The sequence below is a fragment of the Cibotium barometz genome, chromosome 52 (genome assembly GCF_041138505.1).
Source record: "Cibotium barometz isolate CiBa-2024 chromosome 52, ASM4113850v1, whole genome shotgun sequence".
Taxonomy (NCBI): Eukaryota; Viridiplantae; Streptophyta; class Polypodiopsida; order Cyatheales; family Cibotiaceae; genus Cibotium; species Cibotium barometz.
The window spans coordinates 9,118,605-9,139,582 of NC_141097.1; the positions used below are offsets into that span (position 1 = coordinate 9,118,605).

Genomic DNA, 20,978 nt, shown 5'->3' on the forward strand with positions numbered 1-20,978 from the left:
TGGCCAAGACGGGTGTTTTTTTTTCCAATTCCAACTTTAGGAATCCTGATTCCATGTGTCCATCATCCTGTCCATGTGTCCGGGCATGAGTTCTATCATGTGAAGAGCATGGGGGACCAAATAGTTACAGCCAAGATCTGCGCCTTTTGCTCTTCCAACTTGATGCTTTGGTCTGTGATTGCTCACATTATCGTTTGGAACATGTCGTGCACACTCATGTCATCGGCCCTTGAAGGACTGCCTGGTGTGTTGGACATGTCATCTCCAGCTCTCTTTTACTTCATTTTATCCCCTTTTTATCCATATATTTATATGATATTTTAAGGGATTTTCCCTCTATTTTTCCATTATTTTTATAGCCTATTTTAGGCATTTATATCAGTCATGTACATTTGTTTTCCAATGCTACTGGCCGATTGCTCTACATGAGATGTATATAAGCATTCCCATTGTGCCTTCATATTTCATTCAACATTCATTCAATACATTAAATATTTCAGTCTCTAGCTCAAGTATTGGATCTCTCTTGTGGCTGTCTACTCTCTCTTGTGTGATTTCTATTTGCTTCCGCTTCACATGCACATATTGTCACATGGTATTAGAGCTCCTGTGTTTCTACATATTAGCAAGAAGAGTTTTGAGCCTTTGTTTTTATTCCTTTGCTTCCTTGGCAGCACTTGCGTTTTTGGAGATATATGTCATCGTACAAATCAGCGTTTCTACTATAGTAGCACTTTGCTGCGCTTTTTTTTCCCAGCCCTCCCTCTCCTCTCCTAATTTTTTCCTGTCTACTGTGGACTAGTGGTAGCATCGTACACTTGCTCCATTAGCCTCTCCCTCCCTTACTTCATCGCGCAACGGGTCGGCTCTCGTCTTCACCCGTGTGCCTTGATCTTCGATAGGAGTACAATTCTACATCTTTCTTTCACCTCACCTAGCATCTAGGGAGGAGTGGGCCACCCCTGGGTACCTACTTGCAGCCTTTCCGTTGTAAAATCAACAGGAGGATTCCATGGCTTCTACACCGACTATCATCTCTTCATCCATTTCTCAACTTCCGAAGGAATCCATCTTAGATGGAACCAATTATCTTGATTGGGTACTACAGATGAAGACTCTTCTTTGATATCATCGGCTATGGGGTATTGTTTCTGGTACTAATGCCTCTTGCGATGCTACTTCTTCTCAGGCTGAGATTGATGCCTGGGCTGACAAAGATGCAAGGGCTCATGCCTTTGTCTTCTTCAACATAAAACCCTCTATTGCTTGTCAATTTGACGATAATGATGAGGAAATTGCAAAAGAATTGTGGGATACCATTCAGAGGAGGTATCTGTTAGTAGTCATCTCCTGTCTGTATATTTACACCAGGGCCTCTGTTGTGGGTATGTCCGCCCGATTTAGGTGTTTTCTCATTTTTCCCCACTTCCCATATTTTTCCCTATTTTTCCCATTTCATTTTGGGTGTGGGAGGGCTGTCGGCTACCTCTGTGTACGTGGCCGACTAGTGGATTTTCTCTTGATTGCTGTCGAGCACTCGGCCGACTGCTTATGTGCTAGCCGACTGCACCATAGCAGGTCGTGGGCAACATTGCTTGCTGTCGGCTGTTTTTCAGTAGGCCGACTGGCTGCCTGGGGCCATAGAAAATGGCCCCTTGCCCCCCACACAGTACACATTGTATTCCGGGATTTTCTTGTGTATATAGCAGAGTTATATGCTTCTCTCTCTCTCTCTCTCTCTCTCTCTCTCTCTCTCTCTCAGTTCTGCGTTTTTCTGCTATGCACTTGCTCTTGGTGTTTTCAGATCTTGTCTTCATCTTCGCTACATATTCTGACATGGTATCAGAGCTCTAGGCTCTTGGAAGATCTTGGGAACTGTGTGAGCAAGAGGGGGGCTGTTAGTAGTGCTAATTGGAGGACTGTTTTGGGCCGTACGGGAAGAGGAGAAGCAAGCGAAAGGCGGGCCGTGTTGCTGGACAGCCACTTGCAGGTTTAGTTCTTCATTTTTTCCCACCCACCCTCCCTTTTCAGTTACACCCCCACAATAGTAGATTTGCTTGAGATGGCTGAGAAGCACGTGAAGATCCCGACACTCCCCACGTTCCTAGTGGACCATCAGTTGGACGGCAACAACTACGGCATATGGAAGGTAATGATGGAATCTGTTTTGGAGTCTGATGACTTGGCTGATTTCATTGTTGTTGGGGTTCCACCGCCGGAGTTAGAGGAAGGGGAGTTACCCTCTATTCGGAAGGAACGGGAGGCACAGGCACAGTTTTGGTATCGTGTCAATACCAGAGTCCCTTCTTTCATCTTCCTCAATTGCACACCACAAGTAATCAATCATATAAAGCATATGACACTGGCCAGAGGTATTTGGCAGCATTTGGCTTCTCTCTACAAGAGGGTATCACCCATGAAGAGAATCTCCTTGGAAGTTCAGATGGGGGTGATGAATCCTGCAAAATCGTCGACGATGTGGGAGCACATCAACAAGCTGCAGGCTCTTCAACAGGAAGTTCTCCAGGCAGGGAAAGAGATATCGTCAGAGGATATGGCCATAACATTGTTGTCACATTTGCCCTCTTAGTACTCAGCCTTTTACTCTTCGTTGATCACCAGTGGCAGGCTTAGCACCATCACATGGGAGGAGCTTGTGCCCATGGTCTTGGACTAGGAAGAGCAATTCACAAACCCTCCACAGGGCGGAGGTTCTGAGGCCTTAACTGGCCAATGGTCGAAAGGCGGTAATAACAACAACAAGGGCAAAGGGAAGGCTTCATCGGAGAAGTCTTCTGAGAAGAAGCCCAACTCAGACCGAGAGAAACTGAAGGCCGATAGGACCTGTAATGATTGTGGCGAGAAAGGCAAAGGCCACTATTGGAGGAAGTGTCCCAAGCGGACTGGGAAGAGTGCTGATTCTTCAGCTTTAGCCGCAAAGACTCCAGCCTTTGCGCACTTAGAGATGATGGACATGGATACTTCATCTTCTTCGAGCGAGGAGGCAGTTGGCTTCACCGCAAAGGATACTCGGGAATGGATTCTTGATAGTGGTGCTTCCAGGCACATGACTTCTTCCCGTGACTTCCTTCTGGATCTGAAATGGCAGTCAGGTCGCATTTTTATTGGCGACAATTCTACCATACCGATACATAGTGAGGGCCGGATGGAGATCATTCCCGATGGCAGAGGAGGGAAGCATTCCTCTCGTGTTCTTTACGTCCCAGCACTTGGTTTTCATCTGTTGTCAGTGCTGCATGAGGTGTGCAAGACTTGCTTCCGGGTGGAGTTTGAGGAGCATTTTGTTACTCTATGGGACCGCGAGATTGGCCAGGTTGTTTGGGAAGGTGGCGTAGAGAATGGTATATACAAACTCTCCGCACTCTCCTCTTTGACAGGTTCTCAGGTTGGTGACTTGTGGCACTTTCGGTTTGGCCACTTAAATGTGGATGCGTTGAGGCGAGCTTTCTGGGACCAGATGGTGGTTGGCTTGCAAATGTTGGCAGCAGGCAAGGACGCTGCAGTTCTTGCATTCGTGGTAAGCAGCACAGGGAATCTTTTCCGAAGCAGGCTTCTAGGCGGGCTTTGAAACCATTGGAGTTTGTACACACTGACTTGTGTGGACCTATGCAGACAGCATCCTTGGGAGGTTCTTTGTACTTCATGTTGCTTATTGATGATTGTTCCAGATTCACATGGGTTTATTTCCTTTCACAGAAGGACCAAGCTTTTGCTTGGTTTAAGGAGTGGCATGTAATGGTGGAGAAAGTCTAGCTTGCAGGTAAAGACTCATTGGGCTATGAAAGGAGGTGACTTTTCTTCCAATGCTTTCGTGAGATTTTGTGTAGAACATGGCATTAAGAGGGAGCTGGCCAATACATGTTCACCGCCAGAGAATGGAGTAGAACGTAAGAATAGGACGGTGGTGGAGATGGCGAGGACGATGCTGGAGCATCGTGATCTTCCTCGTCCACTTCGGGGAGAGGCTGTGGCTACGGTTGTCCATATCCTCAACCGTTCTCCGACGACTTCAGTACCGAACATGACTCCCTTTGAGGCATATTTTGGCAGGAAACCTGATGTCTCCCATTTCCGTGTGTTTGGGAGCGATGCGTATGTTCACATTCCGAAGAAGCAGAGGGGGAAGCTTGACTCAAAGTCCCAAAAGCTTGTCTTTGTGGGATATAACTCTCTTTCCAAGGGATACAGGTTATATGATCCAGAGAGGAACAAGGTTGTTGTCAGCAGGGATATGGTCTTTGATGAGCATGTTCTGGTTTCCACTGTTGATGAGCTGCCACTTCTTGGAGACCCAGAGGATTCTGATAATGATTCCCAGTCGATTGTTCCAGCTGGACATCCTCAGTTAGTTCAGGAGGTTGAGTCCGCAGCAGCTGGAGATGAGTCCCCGCAACAGCAGGAGGTGTCGTGTGCAGAGTGTGTATCTACCGTGTGCTGTAGCACACAAGACTAGCTTCGAGGTTTGGGGTAGCTTGGAGCTAGGCAGGTTGATTGGTGAGCTGAGGTAGGGATAGACTAACGGGCGAGCACCCAAGTATGGACGGGCGGGCGCCCAAGTATGGACGGGCGGGCGCCCAAGTGTGGATGCTCGATGACCGGCCAAGAGCCTATAAAAGGGTGGCCAAGGTTAGTCATTAGATATATAGAGTCTTGCGTGTCTTTGTGAGAGCTCTATGGTCAGGAGCCTGGATCTAGTGCAGACGTGCGCCTGCTTTACGCAGCCGAGGCCGGCAACAGTCTCGAGGCTCCCGAGGGTAGCTTCGTGGTGGTATGGGACGTCATGAGGTAGAGATTGGTCGGCACGTCCATCTAGTTAGCTCAACTCGTGGCTCGGTGGGGACAAGCAAGACTTGTGGGCTTGCCCACGGCTGTCAAGGTTGGGAGGTGAGTCAGGCTTGCACCCCCTTCACGTTTGTTTGGTTTGTTTGCAGGTTTCGAGTCTTGTACCAGGAGCGTTCTACGAGGAGATCCTATGGGGATTTGACAGTGGTATCAGATTTGTGACAAAGTCCAGCGAAATGTCCTGGAAAGGACCCTCAAGAATTGGCAAAGGCTGTAACAACCCTATCTTCTTTCCACGAGGAGCTTTCACCTTTTGACAAATGTCACAGCGTTGTACATATGTAAACACATCACGCCTCATCTTTGGCCAATAGTATTGCCGTTCTAATTTCTCCAGAGTCGAATTCATGCCCCTATGACCACCTGTAATGGCGTCATGGGCATCATGGAGAAGAGCTGCCCGGAATGATTTCATGACACATAGTCGGCCTTTGTAGAAAAGCCAACCATCGCGTATCAGAAAATGGCATGGTCCTGTGGCATCCAATGCCTGTTCCCACTGAGTACCGAATTTCTCGGAATCCGCGTACGTGTGCTTCATGTCTTCTAGTCCTGTACCAACAAGGTCAAGTCTAGTGGTCTGAATCGCAGATACTTGTCCCTTCCTGCTCAAAGCATCGGCCACTGGATTGGCCTTTCCTGGAAGGTACTCAATCATGCCACCGAACTGCTGGAATATCTGACTCCAGCGGTGTTGTCGATCACTCCACTGTGCACTTGGCATCGTCTGAATCCAGCGCAATGCCTGATGGTCAGTGCGAACCTCGAAGTCACGGCCATACAGGAAATGTTTCCAATGTTTCAAGGCCTGTATAACTGCTAGGAGTTCACGATCATAGACCGAGTAGTTCTTTTCGGCGGGTAGTAACTTACGAGACATGTAAGCTACCAGATGACCATTTTGTTGCAATACACCTCCAATTGCGATGTTACTCGCATCGGTGATCACTTGAAATGGTTCGTCCCACGAGGCAAGGGCTAAACAAGGCGCTTCTGATAAAGCCACCTTGAGGTTCTGGAATGCCTCCAACGCTCGTGGAGTCATTCGAATCTTTTGCCTTCTTGTTTTCACTCCCTTTAGCAGATCGGTGAGATCTGCCGAGAGATCAGAAAACTTGTCAATGTGGGTGGAATATGCCTGGCATATACCCACAAATGATCTAATGTCATAAGCGGTCTGAGGTACTTCCTAGTTAACAATCTCGGCCACTTTAGCCGGATCAAGTCGAATGCCTTCAGCACTAATTATATATCCCAAGTAATGTACCTGGAACAGATAAAATTCTGACTTCTTTTCATTGACATAGAGCTCATTGCTTTCCAGCAACTTAAGGACTTTCTCCACATCAATGTCATGCTGGTCAACTGGAGCTGAAAATATGAGTATGTCGTCCAGAAATATAAACACACTCTCCAATCAACTCCCGGAAAATACGCATCATCATGCGGTTAAATGTAGCTGGGGCGTTAGTCAATCCAAATGGCATAACCACAAATTCATAGTGGGCCCATTCTGTACGGAAGGCTGTCTTGGGGATGTCCCCCTCTACAATCCGTACTTGGTGGTACCCACTCTTTAAATCCAGTTTGGAGAACACCTTAGCTCCATTCAGCCTCTCGAGAATATAGTCAATTCGAGGCATCGAGAATCTGCTCTTGATAGTCAGCTTGTTGAGTGCACGGTAATCGACACACAACTGAGAAGACCCATCTTTCTTCTTGACAAACAAGATCGGTGCTGCAAATGGCGACACGCTGGGGCGGATGAAGCCAGCTTGCAACAATTCTTGGAGTTGGCGGTCCAACTCCGATTCCATTGCCTTAGAAAGGCGATACGGAAACTTGCTCGGGGGTTCCGAGCCTGGGAGGAGGTCAATCTTGTTATCCTCCGGTCTGGACGGGGGGAGCTGGGGAGGGAGACTGTCCCGAAGAAAAATTTTCTGGAACTTTTCATGGAGAACCGAGTACTTCTCGGAAGCACTGGCCACCGTCTGGGCTGTCTGGATGTAAATCATCGCACACTGTGCGCCTTTCTTGACTGCTCGCTTAGCCTGCAAGTGGCTTATGAGCGGAAAGTTTGGAATACCTGGCTCACACTTAATGGTCACCGGGGTGTTTGACACATTCCGATCGATCTGGAACGTGTGCTTGTCCCACTTGACATCAGGAAGAAACTTGTGAAACCACTGGATACCCAAAATTATGTTTGCTCCTACAAGAGGGGCAACCATAAAGTCATGCACAAACTCTATGCCCTGAATCACTAACTTAGCACCTAGAGCTTCATACTTGACGCTCGTTGTCATACCTGTGCTAAAACCCTCAACTTGTTTGTCCACCGGAGTCAGCTTGAAACGGGCACGCCTAGCGGCTTGTTCCGTGATCACATTCTCCGTGCTGCCGCTGTCAAACAAGACAACGACTCTCTGGCCACCTATGTAGCCAAAGGACTTGAGCAATTCGTTGCGCTCATACTCCTGGTCATGGGCGCCCTTCTGCTTATCTTCGAGCTCCCGGCTAATAATTGCTCCAACTGAAGCACCGGGGGTTGAAGAACTAGGGGTAGCCGCTGGGGTCTGTGTGGGAGCTGTGCTCACCACCACGGAAGCTATGGAGGCGGCGGCGGCGGCCTTTGGAGGCTTCTTCGGACAATCCCGAGAAGTATGTCCTTTTGTGTGACAAAAGAAACATCTACCCTCCTCCTTGTACTGAGAAAGCTCCTCAGCACTCAACAGCATGATGCAGCACGTAATTTTTTGCAAGATATGCAAGAAATGTTACAAGTTGCGAAAGAATCTATTAGAAGTGCTTAAGATAGAGACAGATTTTATTCTAATAGACATCGTTCACCCAGAGAGTTCTTTGAAGGAACGATGGTGTATTTGCGAGTTCCGAAAGATTCCGAGACTTTACGGACAAGTCGATCTCCGAAATTATCCCCTAGATATTGTGGACCATTTCATATTACACGACGGATTGGTTCAGTCGCATATGAATTGGATTTGCCTTCTTATGTGAAAGTTCATCCTGCATTTCATGTCAGTAGACTTAAGGAAGTACTGGGTGGAACAGATCAGTTAGTTACTCCTCAAGAAATCATAGATGTCGAGGACATGACATTTGTTCCACATGAACCTGAAAAGATTCTTGAATTTCGTGAAAGAAGATTGCGTAATACGCTTATCACGGAATACAAGATCAAGTGGAAGGATCGTGTTGAGGAGGACGCTACATGGGAGACATTGACTACTCTTCAGAGAGATTACCCTGGCTTTTTAGTGAGCTTAAGAGTGAGCTCTTAGAGGAAGGGGAGTATGCCATGTGCACAGTGTGTATCTACCGTGTGCTACATGCACACAAGACTAGCTTTGAGGTTTGGGGAAGCTTGGAGCTAGGCAGGCTGATTGGCGAGCTGAGTTAGGGATAGACTAACGGGCGGGCACCCAAGTATGGACGGGTGGGCGTCCAAGTGTGGACGCCCGATGACCGGCCAAGAGCCTATAAAAGGGTGGCCAAGGTTAGTCATTAGATATATAGAGTCTCGCGTGTCTTTGTGAGAGCTCTATGGTCAGGAGCCTGGATCTAGTGCAGACGTGCACCTGCTTTACGCAGCCGAGGCCAGTAACAGTCTCGAGGTCCGCGAGGGTAGCTTCGTGGCGCTATGGGACGTCACGAGGTAGAGATTGGTCGGTACGTCCATCTAGTTAGCTCAGCTCGTGGCTCGGTGGGGACAACCAAGACTTGTGGGCTTGCCCATGGCTGTCAAGGTTGGAAGGTGAGTCAGGCCTGCACTCCCTTCACGTTTGTTTGGTTTGTTTGCAGGTTTCGAGTCTTGTACCAGGAGCGTTCTACGAGGAGATCTTATGGGGATTTGACAGGAGGCTCCGCGTTCTGTTCGAGTACCCAGGTTGTTAGTGGACACCCTTCGGGAGTCGGGTGTCACGGAGCTTCCCTCCGAATGGACTACAAAGGACGGACCTCGAAGATCGCACAGAGTCCGTGATAAAAGTCATGCAGTGGAGCTTTATAGGTAAACTATGCTTTGATGTCTTGTATCATGTGGGACAAAGAGCCCACTTCCGTCAAGGAAGCCCTTGCACAGGATACTTGGAGGAAAGCCATGGAAGTGGAACTGGATGCCATTGAGAAGAATAACACTTGGGAGTTGGTACTGAGGCCGTCGAAACGGTCTGTCATTGGTGTCAAGTGGGTCTTTAAGACCAAGTATACGTTAGATGGGTCGATGGACAGACACAAAGCCAGACTTGTGGCTAAAGGTTATGCTCAGCGGCCTGGCATCGACTATGAGCATACCTTTGCACCGACAACGAGGATGACCACGATTCGGACCGTTCTTGCCCTTGCTTCTTCTCAATGGTGGCCCGTATATCAGATGGATGTTAAATCTGCGTTCCTTAATGGTGAACTGCAAGAGGAGATGTATGTTGAGCAGCCTCCAGGCTTTGAGGTTCCAGGATCAAAGGGTATGGTTTACAGGTTGAGGAAGGCCTTGTATGGTCTTAAACAGGCTCCCAGGGCTTGGAATCAGAAGATTGATTTCTTCTTTCTACGGGCTAGATTTCAGAGATCGGTTGCAGGTCCCAACCTATATCACTTTCGGGAACGCGGCATGGTCATGCTGATCATCCTTTATGTGGATAACCTCATTCTCACCGGCAGTCATGTGGAGCACATTACAGTGACGAAGGCTGCCTTGTCAAAGGAGTTTGAGATGATTGATTTAGGCTTACTCCACTTCTTGGGATTGGAGATCTGGTAGACCCAGAGGGGGTTCTTTGTCTCTTAGCAGCAGTATGTCCATGAGTTGCTTGAGGTCTTTGGGATGGAGAACTGCAAGCCTATTATGTCGCCGATGGACCCGAACACGAAACTTACAGTGAATGATCCTTGTAAGCCCTGTTGATGCCTCTCTATACCGGAAGCTGGTTGGTTCATTGATCTGGTTGTTGAACACCAGATTGGACTTGAGCTTTTCTGTAGGGCTGTTGAGCTCATTCATGCAGACGTCGTTGAAGTCTCTTTGGGACGCAGGATTGCGGATCTTGCGGTATTTGCAGGGTATGAAGGATCTTGGACTCTTTTACACAGGAGGGGGATTGAAGGATGGAGTCAGACTACAAGGTTGGAGTGACTCAAATTGGGGAGGAGATCCAGACACGAGGAGATCCACATCAGGCTATAGTTTTTCCCTTGGCTCAGGAGTGGTTTCATGGAGCAGTAAGAGGCAGCCAACTATTGCCTTGTCCTTGACAGAGGCGGAGTACCGGGCTGCTTGTGGTGCTGCTTGCGAGGTTGTGTGGCTGCAGAGGTTGCTTGGTGAGATTGGGTTTCCACAGAAGGAGCCCACAATCATCCAGTGCGATAACCAGAGCTGTATAGCTATTGCTCGGAACCGAGTCTTCCATGCTCGGACCAAGCACATAGAGATACAGTATCAGTTTGTTTGTGAGAAGATCTTGGCTGGTGACATCTTGCTTCTTTATTGTTCGACGGAGGACAATGCGGCAGACCTCTTCACGAAGTCTCTACCTCAGGCTATGCTCCGGCGGCACTCCAGCTCACTGGGGTTGGTTCCACATCCAGGAGCTGAGAGGGGGTGTTAGCAGTCATCTCCTGTCTATATATTGACACCAAGGCCTCTGTTGTAGGTGTGCACGCGCGATTTAGGTGTTTTCTCATTTTTCCCCACTTCCCATATTTTTCCCATTTCATTCTGGGTGTGGGAGGGCTGTCGGCTACCTTTGTGTACCTAGCCGACTAGTGGATTTTCTCTTGATTGCTGTCTAGCACTTGGCCGACTGCTTATGTGCTGGCCGACTGCACCAGAGCGTTTGGAACCACCTTGATATGTCTGCACTTGTTCCCCTTTTGTCCATGCATTAAAGTCTCCTAATAGGAGGACCTCTCCTTGCTGGGAGAACTCTGCAATGTCTGCAAATAATGGTGCATAGGGAGTCTCCCCTTTCTCTGTCAACCTGCATGCATATTCTGATTTCTCTGGTGGGAAGTAGCATACTGCAATATGCATCACTCTCAAGCCAGGCCTGGCTAATTGCATCCACATAAAACGAGCCTCCTCATCGTGTCTTAACCATTGTGAGCATGAGAGAGAAAGAAAGAAAGCTGCATTAACATGTACTAGAGGCTGAACTCGACCTATGAGACAAATCAATGTACAACTGTCAATGTCTTCTGGATGTCCAAAAAAAAAGAGGACAAAATGAACATGAAATAAAGTATGAAAGTACTGAGCTAGTGGGGGGGTGTGATGGGTGGAGCACTACTGCTAGAGGCTCAGTATGCAACCTATATGCGTAGGGTATAGAAGAATGCAATGCAGATCGGTCTAGCTCCAACCAGTACCATAATGGGGGTGTAATATGTGATACATAGGCGATGGGGAGGCAAAAATACCTCGGAGCATGATCTCCGGGTGCGAGTGTAAGTGAGCTAGCCGCTCCTGGATATGGTGCTGATGTCGAGCCCATATCACTGTGATCTCCCTCTGATGTAGTCTGGGAGTCTGGTAGCCTGGTGCTCTCAGTCTCCGTCTGGCTCGGAGGTCCATAGCGCGCTGAAGTGTAACCCCCTCTTGTGTCAGGGTAGGCACTGGGATAGATCTCTGGAAGAAATCAGTGAGCTGGAACTGTCGCCCATCTCTCCCTGTGGTATGAGTCCGTATTAGTGTCTCTCTATGGCGCTGTCTCTAACAAGAACTGGCCAAATCTCCGCTGGTCTGCGGACTCCATGATCTGGCGGAGTGAGGGATGTCCATTGAAGATGGTGGTGTATCTCTCTCTAATGACAGTATATGCTCTGCATTTGCATACATAATGTTCCTCACTCTCAACCTCCTCTTGGCATAGTCTGCATATCCTCTCTGCTTTGGGGATCCGTGCTGTCGTACCTGCCTCAATCTCAAGTTGGTGTGATGACACTTTGAGCTGGCCAATTGCCACTCGGGCACTGTGAGGCATGTACACATCCATGTATCCAGGTCTCTGTATGAATCCATCTGCTGAGATACGCATAAACTGATCTCTGTAGTATAGCATCTTCGGCGGTAGAGGCTGACTGGGTGTAATCCAAGTCTCTTGAGTGTATCGCTGCTATAAATCCTGCCGAAGGACTTTGTTCCTCTCACTGTGAGAGAGCTGGATGTGTGGTGCATGTATATCATACTGGAAAGGTGGCAGGTGATCTATGTCGAGACCATGCTGAGTGAGCCACTATATCAGTTGTGAATACCATGATCTCCTATCTCCTCTCTCTGCGAGCTGCCTGGACGCCTCAAAAGCTCTATGTGAGAGTCGATCTGATGGCATATCTCTGATCCTCTGTATGAAGCAGATTGTTTGGAAGAGGGCCTCTACTAGCATAGGCATAATTGTTACGAGGCACGCATCTAACGGTTAGAGGCGTTCGAGGCGTACGATTGCCTGATCGAGGCGTCAACATTTTTTTTTTTCGTTGGTTTGAGCCTTTAGACGGGGGCTTTAAGGGCCCAAGGCAGCCCCTCTCACACACACTCTCTCTCTCCCTCATTCTCTCCCTCCCTCCCTTAAGCCTTTCTCAAGACCCAAAGTTCAAAGTTCAAACACACGAGGATGATGATGTTTTTTATACCCACTTTTGGAGCTCTCTCTATACTACCGGTTCATTTCAATTCATTTCATTTTACTTTGTACCCTTGAATCTTGATGATGTATCCAGATGATGATGGTGGTGTCAGAATACGCAGCGGAGATGATGACCAAATCTGGGAACACGAGCAAACGCAATGCAGAAAAACAGCACAAGAGAGGGAGAGAGATAGAGGCGTGTAACTTTGCTCTATATACACAAAGAAGATCCCGAAATAATGATACAATGTGGCAAGGGGCTGTGGGGCCATTTTATATGGCCCCCATGTAGCAGTCGGCCTGCTGTAGGCAGCCGACAGGACCAAATACTCCACGACCAGCATAAAGACACCCAGTCGGCCAGCATCATCAGGGTGTCCACGACCTGTACCACAGTCGGCCAGCACTAGAACTGAAGTCGGGTATTGAAGGTACAGTCGGCCAAGACAAGTGTCCTCCTGCCACCACAGGGCTGCCACCCAAGCCACAGAAAAATGGGAAAAAATGGGGGAAAAATACGGGGAGTGAGGAAAAATGAGAACAACACCTACAAGGGTGGCCACACCCACAACAAAGGCCATGGTGTCTACATAAAGACAGGAGATGACTTCTAACACCCGCTCTCAGCTCCTAGCTGTGAAAATGTACATGGTGGCTGTTTTATCAATTATAATACAATCATTGTGTTGCTGTGCAATCTCTTGCTTGAGTGCTACATCTCTCTCTCTCTCTCTCTCTCTCTCTCTCTCTCTCTCTCCATCACCATCATCACCATGGGTTGGGCTTCCATCTCCACCTCCATGTCTTTGTGTGATGATCCTGGCACCATGGAAACTAGTAGTCCTCTTGCGCCCTTCCTTTTCGTGTTTGTAACCGAGGCCATGAGCAGTTTCCTCTCCACCTAGGAGACCTGTTTACAGGGACTGCACCTTCCTATCTGCTCAGAGGAGCTGCTTGACTCATAGTTTGCCAATGATACAGCAGCATACTTGCCATGAGATGAGAGGAATCTCGAGAGATTCGTTGATACGATAGAGATCTTGTGCCGTGTATCCAGTGCACAGATCAACTTGCACAAGTCGTGTGGATTTTGGGTCGGCTCCTCGTCTGCCTCGACTTGGAGGCTGATTGAGACTTTTCAGCAGATCCCAAGCGGCACTCTTGTTCGTTATCTTGGATGCTAGATTGGTATTTACATTTCCTCGGAGCAGTAGCTAGCCTCTCTTCTTCTGAGCATTTGGAGGAAGTTGCTATATTGTAGTTCAGCTAGGCTTTCCTTAGCTGGCCGAGTTGTGGTGGCGAACTAGGTTCTTCTTGCCAGCATGTGGTACATCACTTCATGCTGGGCCTTCTCCCGGACATGCAGTAGTCAAGCTCAACGGTTGATCTGCAACTTCATTTGGGCTAGTAGTGATGGGAGGCTTGTGCGGGCGAAGGTAGCCTGGAGAGTGATCATTCAGCATCGCTAATGGGGAGGCCTAGGCATCATCAATCCCTCTATCCAAAGTCAAGCCGTGTTGGGCACGCTGATCGTTTGTGGACTTCTTTTGGGTAGTGAACCCTAGAAGGATTTTCTCTTAGCTCGGATCTCAGCCCGCACCCCTATTCTGGGAGGTCCTTGGTCGCAAAATCCAAGATGGATCTTCACTGAGATGCGGGCTTGTGACTTTAGCTCCATATTTGAGGACAGATTTGCAGCCAGCCTCCTTTGAGCTTGGGACCACCTTAGACTGGTCCCTCCACTAGTCCTTCTGCTATGAGACTTAAGAGGAAACATTGAAGACTAGAAATGACTAGAAATGATTATTTATATGTAAAAGGTTTGCATACAAATAAGGTTTAGGGGATTTCAAATAGGAAATACCCAAGCAATGGTTAATAGGCATTAAAGTTAAAGTAAAAAGGGAAGTAAATGGTGTACAATGGAAGCCCAAGGGACACAGAGGAGGGCGTCCCCTTCTAGGGGTAGTTGAAGAGGCATTGGTGAATGAAAAGGCAATGTTTAGCCAATGAACGGTCAAGGGGCTGAAGTTGGAAGGTCAAGTACCACTTACTTAGGCCTATATAACCATGAGTTTAGGACCTATTTGGGATATGGTTGGATGGAGAATCAAAGTACTAGTCTTACAAGTCATCAAGCTTATAATGCAAGGAGCATTACATTGGTATCAGAGCTAAGTTCTATCTCTTCCACGTTTCCATTGAGCTACTCATTGCTAACTCCAAGCTCTAAATCTCTTCTCTATTCATTTCCATAAGCTTATCCTTATACTTCTCAAATCTTCTTCATACAAATACCTATTGCTTAATAGATTGGGCATACCTCTTGCTTAATAGATTGAGCATATCTCTTGCCTAATAAATTGGGCATACTTTGGAGATTCTACATGAAGCAAGTGGAGTACATGACAACCTTGAAGAATCATTGAAGCAAATATCAACAAGCAGGAATCAACAGAATTGTTCTTCATATCATTAGAGACAACATATTTACCAAGTAAGGTCGTTGTGTTGTATCTTTTTTGCTTTGCAAGAAACTTTTCATTTTGCTTATTGTTAAGAGTAAATGGCTTCTCAAGGTGGGAAAGATGAAAATGGGGAGAAGGGGAAAACCCAATGTCCTCTTTTTGCATGGAAGAGGATATTATAAAAACAAATGAAATAGATATGCAAGATTTAGATCTTAATGAGTACGAGGATATAGAAATGAAAGAAAAAATCTCTAATATAGAGAATAAACTTGAGAAAATGATAGGTCTTCTTAGCTCCTTGATGAGAGGAGAAGGATTGGGAGTAAAAGAAATATCTAGAAATAACATTGATGAGGGAAAGGAAAAAACTCTAAACAAAGGATTGAATGAAACCATAGTTGAAGAGGGTCCCAAAACTAGAGACCAGGATATGGTATTCAAAGATTTAAAGGCACCCACTTTTAGTGGAGAAGAGAAGGAGAGAAATAAAGATGCGGTCCATATTTTTCTACAAAAATGGCAAGATTTGTATCTGTTAAGAAATGTGCCTGATCATAACCGTCCCATTGAAGCTAGCCTATCTTTTCAAGGCAAAGCTTGTAAGTGGTGGATGAGTTTAGCGGAAGCTAGGCAAGTACCTGATTCTTGGGATTCATTCAAGGAATATCTTCATGGGCTGGCCGACTTGCTATTGTGGTGGCCAATTGAAGTCTGGTTGCTGGTTGATTGTGGCCTGGCCCTCTAATGGATTTCCTGAAAATGAATAAGACCGAATTTGTGAGGAGTGGGATAATTGTTCTATGGAATAAAAGAATTTAAATCTCACTCAATATATAGCTTGCTATAGATAAATTGTCTTAAGCTTAAGGGAATAGACAATTGTCAAAAAGTAAGAGGCTTCATTAGAGGCCTGGAAAAGGAGCAATACATTGGCAGCATTACATCTTCCCAGATGCAATAGAGGAGCGTCTCTGGCAGCCCTTGATATGGAACCCTCTGGTCCGGTTCCTAGTGGTCACAGCCGGCCCACACGTATCTTGGTGGGCTATCAGCATGGGCCCAACACAATCTCTGGGAGATTGGTAACTTTCAGACAGCTTCCCCCGAAGACCTAGGCGAGGAGCCTCGCTAGGGTATGAAAGAGTGATAGACTCGGCCTCAACATCGACTCTTCCATCCCCCTGGAGTGGCTTACCTCAATCTTGGACCCCTCTCCCCCGTAGTGGCTAGGAGTGTTCACCAGACATGACATACCTTTTTGCAGTGCATGGTGCTGATGAGAGTTCAACCCTCCTTATTCTATTGGACCTCATGGTAGACTTGTTAGAGTAGGGTCCCCCTCCAAGGACCTCATTGGATGCATTCTGTAGAGAGTGAGGGTGATTGGTTTTCACGAGCATGGTTGGCACATTCACCCTCCACTGGCCAAGGTGGCTTTTGATGTTTATGGTTATGGGGGAGCTGCCCACTCACGCACCTTCAGTGGGTCCCAGGAGAGTGGACTTGGCAAGATCCCTTTGCTAGGGAGGAGGCTCTTGGCACCCCCTTCTTTCAGTACACAGCACGGATGGGCCGTAGGATTCAGATGCTTTAGATTGAGGGCACTCCAGTGGTTGCGGGGCACTGGCAGTCCTAGTGTCTCTCTCCACATTTTCTTTCAGATTTTTGGAAGAGGCCATGGGACAGTTTTCGGCTGTGGAAGATTACACTCTTTCTATGGCTGTTAGCCCACAAGAGCCTGCCGGTTGGCACTTGGTTGGCGAGAGGAGGTAGATCAATAGACTGTTTGAGGTGTGGCCAGAGTCCCAACGTCATTGCTTTTGAGATTGCCTGAAGGCTCAGCAGGTTTGGCAGATGTTTCTCCGCATCTTCACTATTGATAGGGCTCCCCCCCCTGCAGAATTACTTGGGGCACAGCTGCTTGGGCTATAGAGGCTGAGGCAGCCATGGCATATGAGGAGGATGGTGGGGGACTGGCACTGTAGGTTGTTCATCATCAGATCTCGACAGCTCTTGTTCTGGCTCCCTCTTCTGTTCACTGGACTCCAGGTCCTGCCAAAGATGGGAGATTTGCAGCAGTATTGCTGCGTGGCATAGTTGGCGAGCTTGTTGTAGTGATTCCATCGAGGGCACCCCCACCTCATTAGTGGAGTCCATCCGGAGAATATGGCTTGATATCATTCACACCCTCTGTCGACACTGGGGGGAAGCTTCAGGGTGGCTTTGATCGCATGCGGAAGCGCTGTGAGGCCTTCCTGCAGACTTGGCATCACGGCCCTCTTCTCACTGACAGCGGTGGTGAGCCCGCCTCTCATTATGGACCACCGGTATGGTTGTCCCCCCTGCTATGATTCACATGTGGGTGCATGCATGCGCGTGCGCACACACACATTCTGTGTTTGTGTGCACATGCACGGGTGCATGCCTGCATTAGTTTGAAATATTGTAGTACGTACTGCCATCGATAATGTGTGTAAAGGCTTCCACCATCGTAGCTCAATTGTGAGCTTATTGTAGTATTTGTCACACAAGCTCATTTATGGTGCAAGCTCTCTTTGATCTCAAGCTGTGTCGTGAGAGAGATCAAGCTGTGCGTGAGAGTGCTTCATATTCATTTAAGGGTAGGGTTTGCTCTTTTTTGAATTGAAATGCTTTGATGAATGTTTGCAGTAATGTTTTCTAGATTTTCTTTGTTCATGTGGCCACTGGCACGTGATAGCAATAATTTCTTTATTAAGAGATTCACATGAAGCTTTGGTGCAAAAATATGGATACACCTCAATACTTTGATTTATATGAAGATTTTACTTGTTTGCTCAGGTTGTTGCAGTCTTGGTGCTGTATGCTTGGTGTGTGGTAGTAAACCCAGGTGATGCAGGAGTGCTCCACTCCAGGACTTGTGATGCATCATCGTGTGCAAAAAACAAGCCAGCCTCCTCAATAATGTCCTCTAAGGTGGATGACCTTACAGTTACCTCTGGACCACTGGTAGATAGATCACCAACTTCTGTCCATCCAGAAGCAGATGAAGCTAGAGCCAAGAAGTCAAGCAGACAGCAGGATCAGAGACTTGCTTGTTTCAGTCAATGCTGCACACAAAAATCACGCTCAGACTTGCCTTTACCTGAAGCCAGCATGCTTTATTGCAGTTTGTGTAAAGTTGAGGTAAGGAAAGTGATTTCCTTGTGCACTTTTCTTGCTAACTATGGAATCTTTTTAAAAGTTTCTTTTCTCAAATGATTTGGGCAGATTTCCATGCACAGTAGACACTGCCGAATTTGTGACAAGTGTGTAGATGGCTTTGATCATCACTGCCAAGTATGTTTCTATTGGCCTGCAATTTTTCCATCTCTATTTGTATTGTGAAATCGATCAGTGTAAGTCTGCCATGTCATAAAAATGTCGCTGGTTTTTCCCCTGATTTTTTGTGCAGTGGCTGAATAATTGTATCGGTAAGAAGAACTACAATGTTTTTTTTGCTCTCATGGTCTCTGCAGTAGTTATGGTAATGGGACCACACCATGCCGCTTCATTTCTGTTTGTTGATATGATAATGAGGTGATTAATGAACAAGTAGATTTTCAGTGAAGAGGAGTGGATGTTAGGATATGCATGCAGACCCAGATGCATGAGTCAATATATTGTTTAGTGATAAAGATCTCCTCAAGCACAATGTATCAATGTACTGAAATTTATGTTATTGACAAGGGTGTTATGTGGGCTTGGTATGGCAGCTCATCCTGCACTGGTCAGTCGGGTTATGGGTGCTGGTACATGGCTTCATGAACCTAAGTCAGTTTGAGAGTGTCATTGCTTCGAAACTGGGCAGCAGCTTTTCATTTTTTGCTTACATTAGTGTGGTGGTGAGTATAGCTTGACGGAACATACGTCTTGTAATACACCTGGCAGTTTTCTTTCCATAAAGCCCGAGTATTTTGCAGGTTTTGTGCACGCTTTTGGCCATGGCTGCAACTTACCCACTAGGTTACCTTTTTGTCTTTCATATCCTACTCCTTAAGAAGGTGCCCTCACACTTCTATGTCCGGTTTCAAGAGTTCTTTTGTTTGAATTTGAATAAAAGTCTACCTTACACTTGTCTTTGACAGGGTATCAGTACGTACGATTATGTTATTGCAATGAGGGAGCTAGAGCAGGTGGCAGGGATCCAATCTGTCCATGATTCTCATACATCAGTAGTAAGCTCTGCCAGAACAGCCCCTAGTAGTGGCAGCTTGCAAGGCCAAGCCTGGTGCACACCCCCACATATTGTCTTCGACCATGAGGTTGATAATCTCCCTCTCTCTCTCTCTCATGCATGTGTGTCCCCCCCCCCCCCCCCCCCCCCCCCCCCCATGGACACACATATATGCAACTAATCGGTTTGGTAATTATCTTGCTTGAACTGCAGCAAAGCATTTTTCCACTGGAAAGATCACTCTCAGTGAAAGACATTGAGTCAGCCCTGCGATTCAGTGAGGAGAATCTAAGAAGGAAGACGCCAGTGAAGTTAAGCCCATGGGCTTTGGCTTCTTTGAACAAAGATGATGTTCTGCGTTCAACTACCTTAGCTGTGAACAGATCATCTATTTTACGGCCAGTGGTTCCTATCAACGAGAAAAAGTTGGTTGAAGTGACAGATAGCAGTGTTGACAGCACTAGAGGTGATAATGTAGGGTTTATCCCCTCGCAAGAGATTGAGGGTGCCACTAAGAAGCTAGCGGAGGTCGATGTAGACTCGTCAGATCAGTCTGTCACAGTAAATATGTTGCCCGGTCAGACTCCTCTTGGTTTTCTGAAACAATCTGATGGCAATGGAACTAATTCTGGAGACATGCATACGCTTTCCGAAAAAGGAAGGAAGACGCTGAACTCCTTGCAAATAGAGGCAAGGAATGCGTTCAAAATAAGTCGTGGCTTGCTGAATGGTAGAATATCAGTCTCATCATCTGAAAGCAGTGATGCTTCTCTTGGAGCTCAGCATTTTAGACCATGTCAGCGGGACATGCTCGAGCGACCTCATTCCTTGACAGCCTGGAGATGGAGACAAAATCCTGAGTATGATGCACAAGGGGCTGAGAGTGCAGAGGATAGTGATGGAGCTAAAAGCTTGCCATGCACACCAAGCAAGCACAAGACGCTTTCTGCTTCGCACCGACGCAGCATGTGACAATTTGTAATTGATCACTTCCGGTCCTGGATTCCAGAAAGGTCACCAAGTGAAGGGCTTAAAGATCCGCTGTTGATCATGCAGGTAAGTATCTGGACAGGTTGCCAACAGCATCATTTTGAAACGCTTCTAAGAGGCTCAAATATTTAAGCTGTGTCTTTACAGCTCCTATCAAATAGCTGAACATTGTCTGACTTGCAAGCTTGTTTTGTGCAATCATTTCAAACGAAAGCACTATTCATATCACTGTATGCCAAGCAACAATTGGACAGAACAGAGTGTGCAGTCTCTTACATTTGCACATGTGATTGTTCAACTCTATCTTCACAAGGCCCACCTGAATTCATGATTTTTCAATGCTTGTGAAACATCATTGATGTTTTTACTATCTGGCTAAGCTTGTGATTTGAGATTGATGGGTCTTGGCATCACCTCCAGGAGTGCGTGAAACATTGTGGGCTCTTCATTTCTCCCATAGAAGTTTGATATACGTGTGGATCTAGCACACCTGATGATGGTAATAGGGACGGAAATAGTTCATTCCTTATTCTTTTGACCCATTGGAGACCACATGGGTCACTCTTGTAAATACCAATTCATTAGAAATCTTAATAAAGATTTTAATCTTTTCAAATCAATGGCGAAGTCTTGATTTAAATCTGAACCAAGCATGCAAGTCTATGGGTTTCTAGTGTTGGAATATTAATTTGTTAGACTTGTGATTCATGCAAACAGAGGTATTGTATCCTCAATGATGATTTGAAATTTACTTTTTTGTAGAGAAAGAAAGAAAGATATATTAAGCGTCCACTAAAGACCCAATGGGCCTATGAG

General features: G+C 46.8%; 1 protein-coding gene across 3 annotated transcripts in view; it reads left to right on the top strand.

The window, feature by feature from the left end:
- Positions 1-20,778, top strand: part of LOC147608764 (putative protein S-acyltransferase 22) — a 38,088-nt gene extending 17,310 nt beyond the window's left edge. For all 3 annotated transcript variants that reach the window (XM_086788144.1, XM_086788146.1, XM_086788145.1), the window contains 7 exons: positions 17,798-18,142; positions 18,227-18,295; positions 18,411-18,482; positions 18,712-18,840; positions 18,919-18,999; positions 19,084-19,260; positions 19,386-20,778. In XM_086788144.1, coding sequence (XP_086644270.1) covers positions 17,798-18,142; positions 18,227-18,295; positions 18,411-18,482; positions 18,712-18,840; positions 18,919-18,999; positions 19,084-19,260; positions 19,386-20,144 — 1,632 coding nt within the window. In that variant the 3' untranslated portion in view covers positions 20,145-20,778. The remainder of the gene's footprint in view (positions 1-17,797; positions 18,143-18,226; positions 18,296-18,410; positions 18,483-18,711; positions 18,841-18,918; positions 19,000-19,083; positions 19,261-19,385) is intronic.
- The last annotated feature ends 200 nt before the right edge of the window (positions 20,779-20,978 follow it).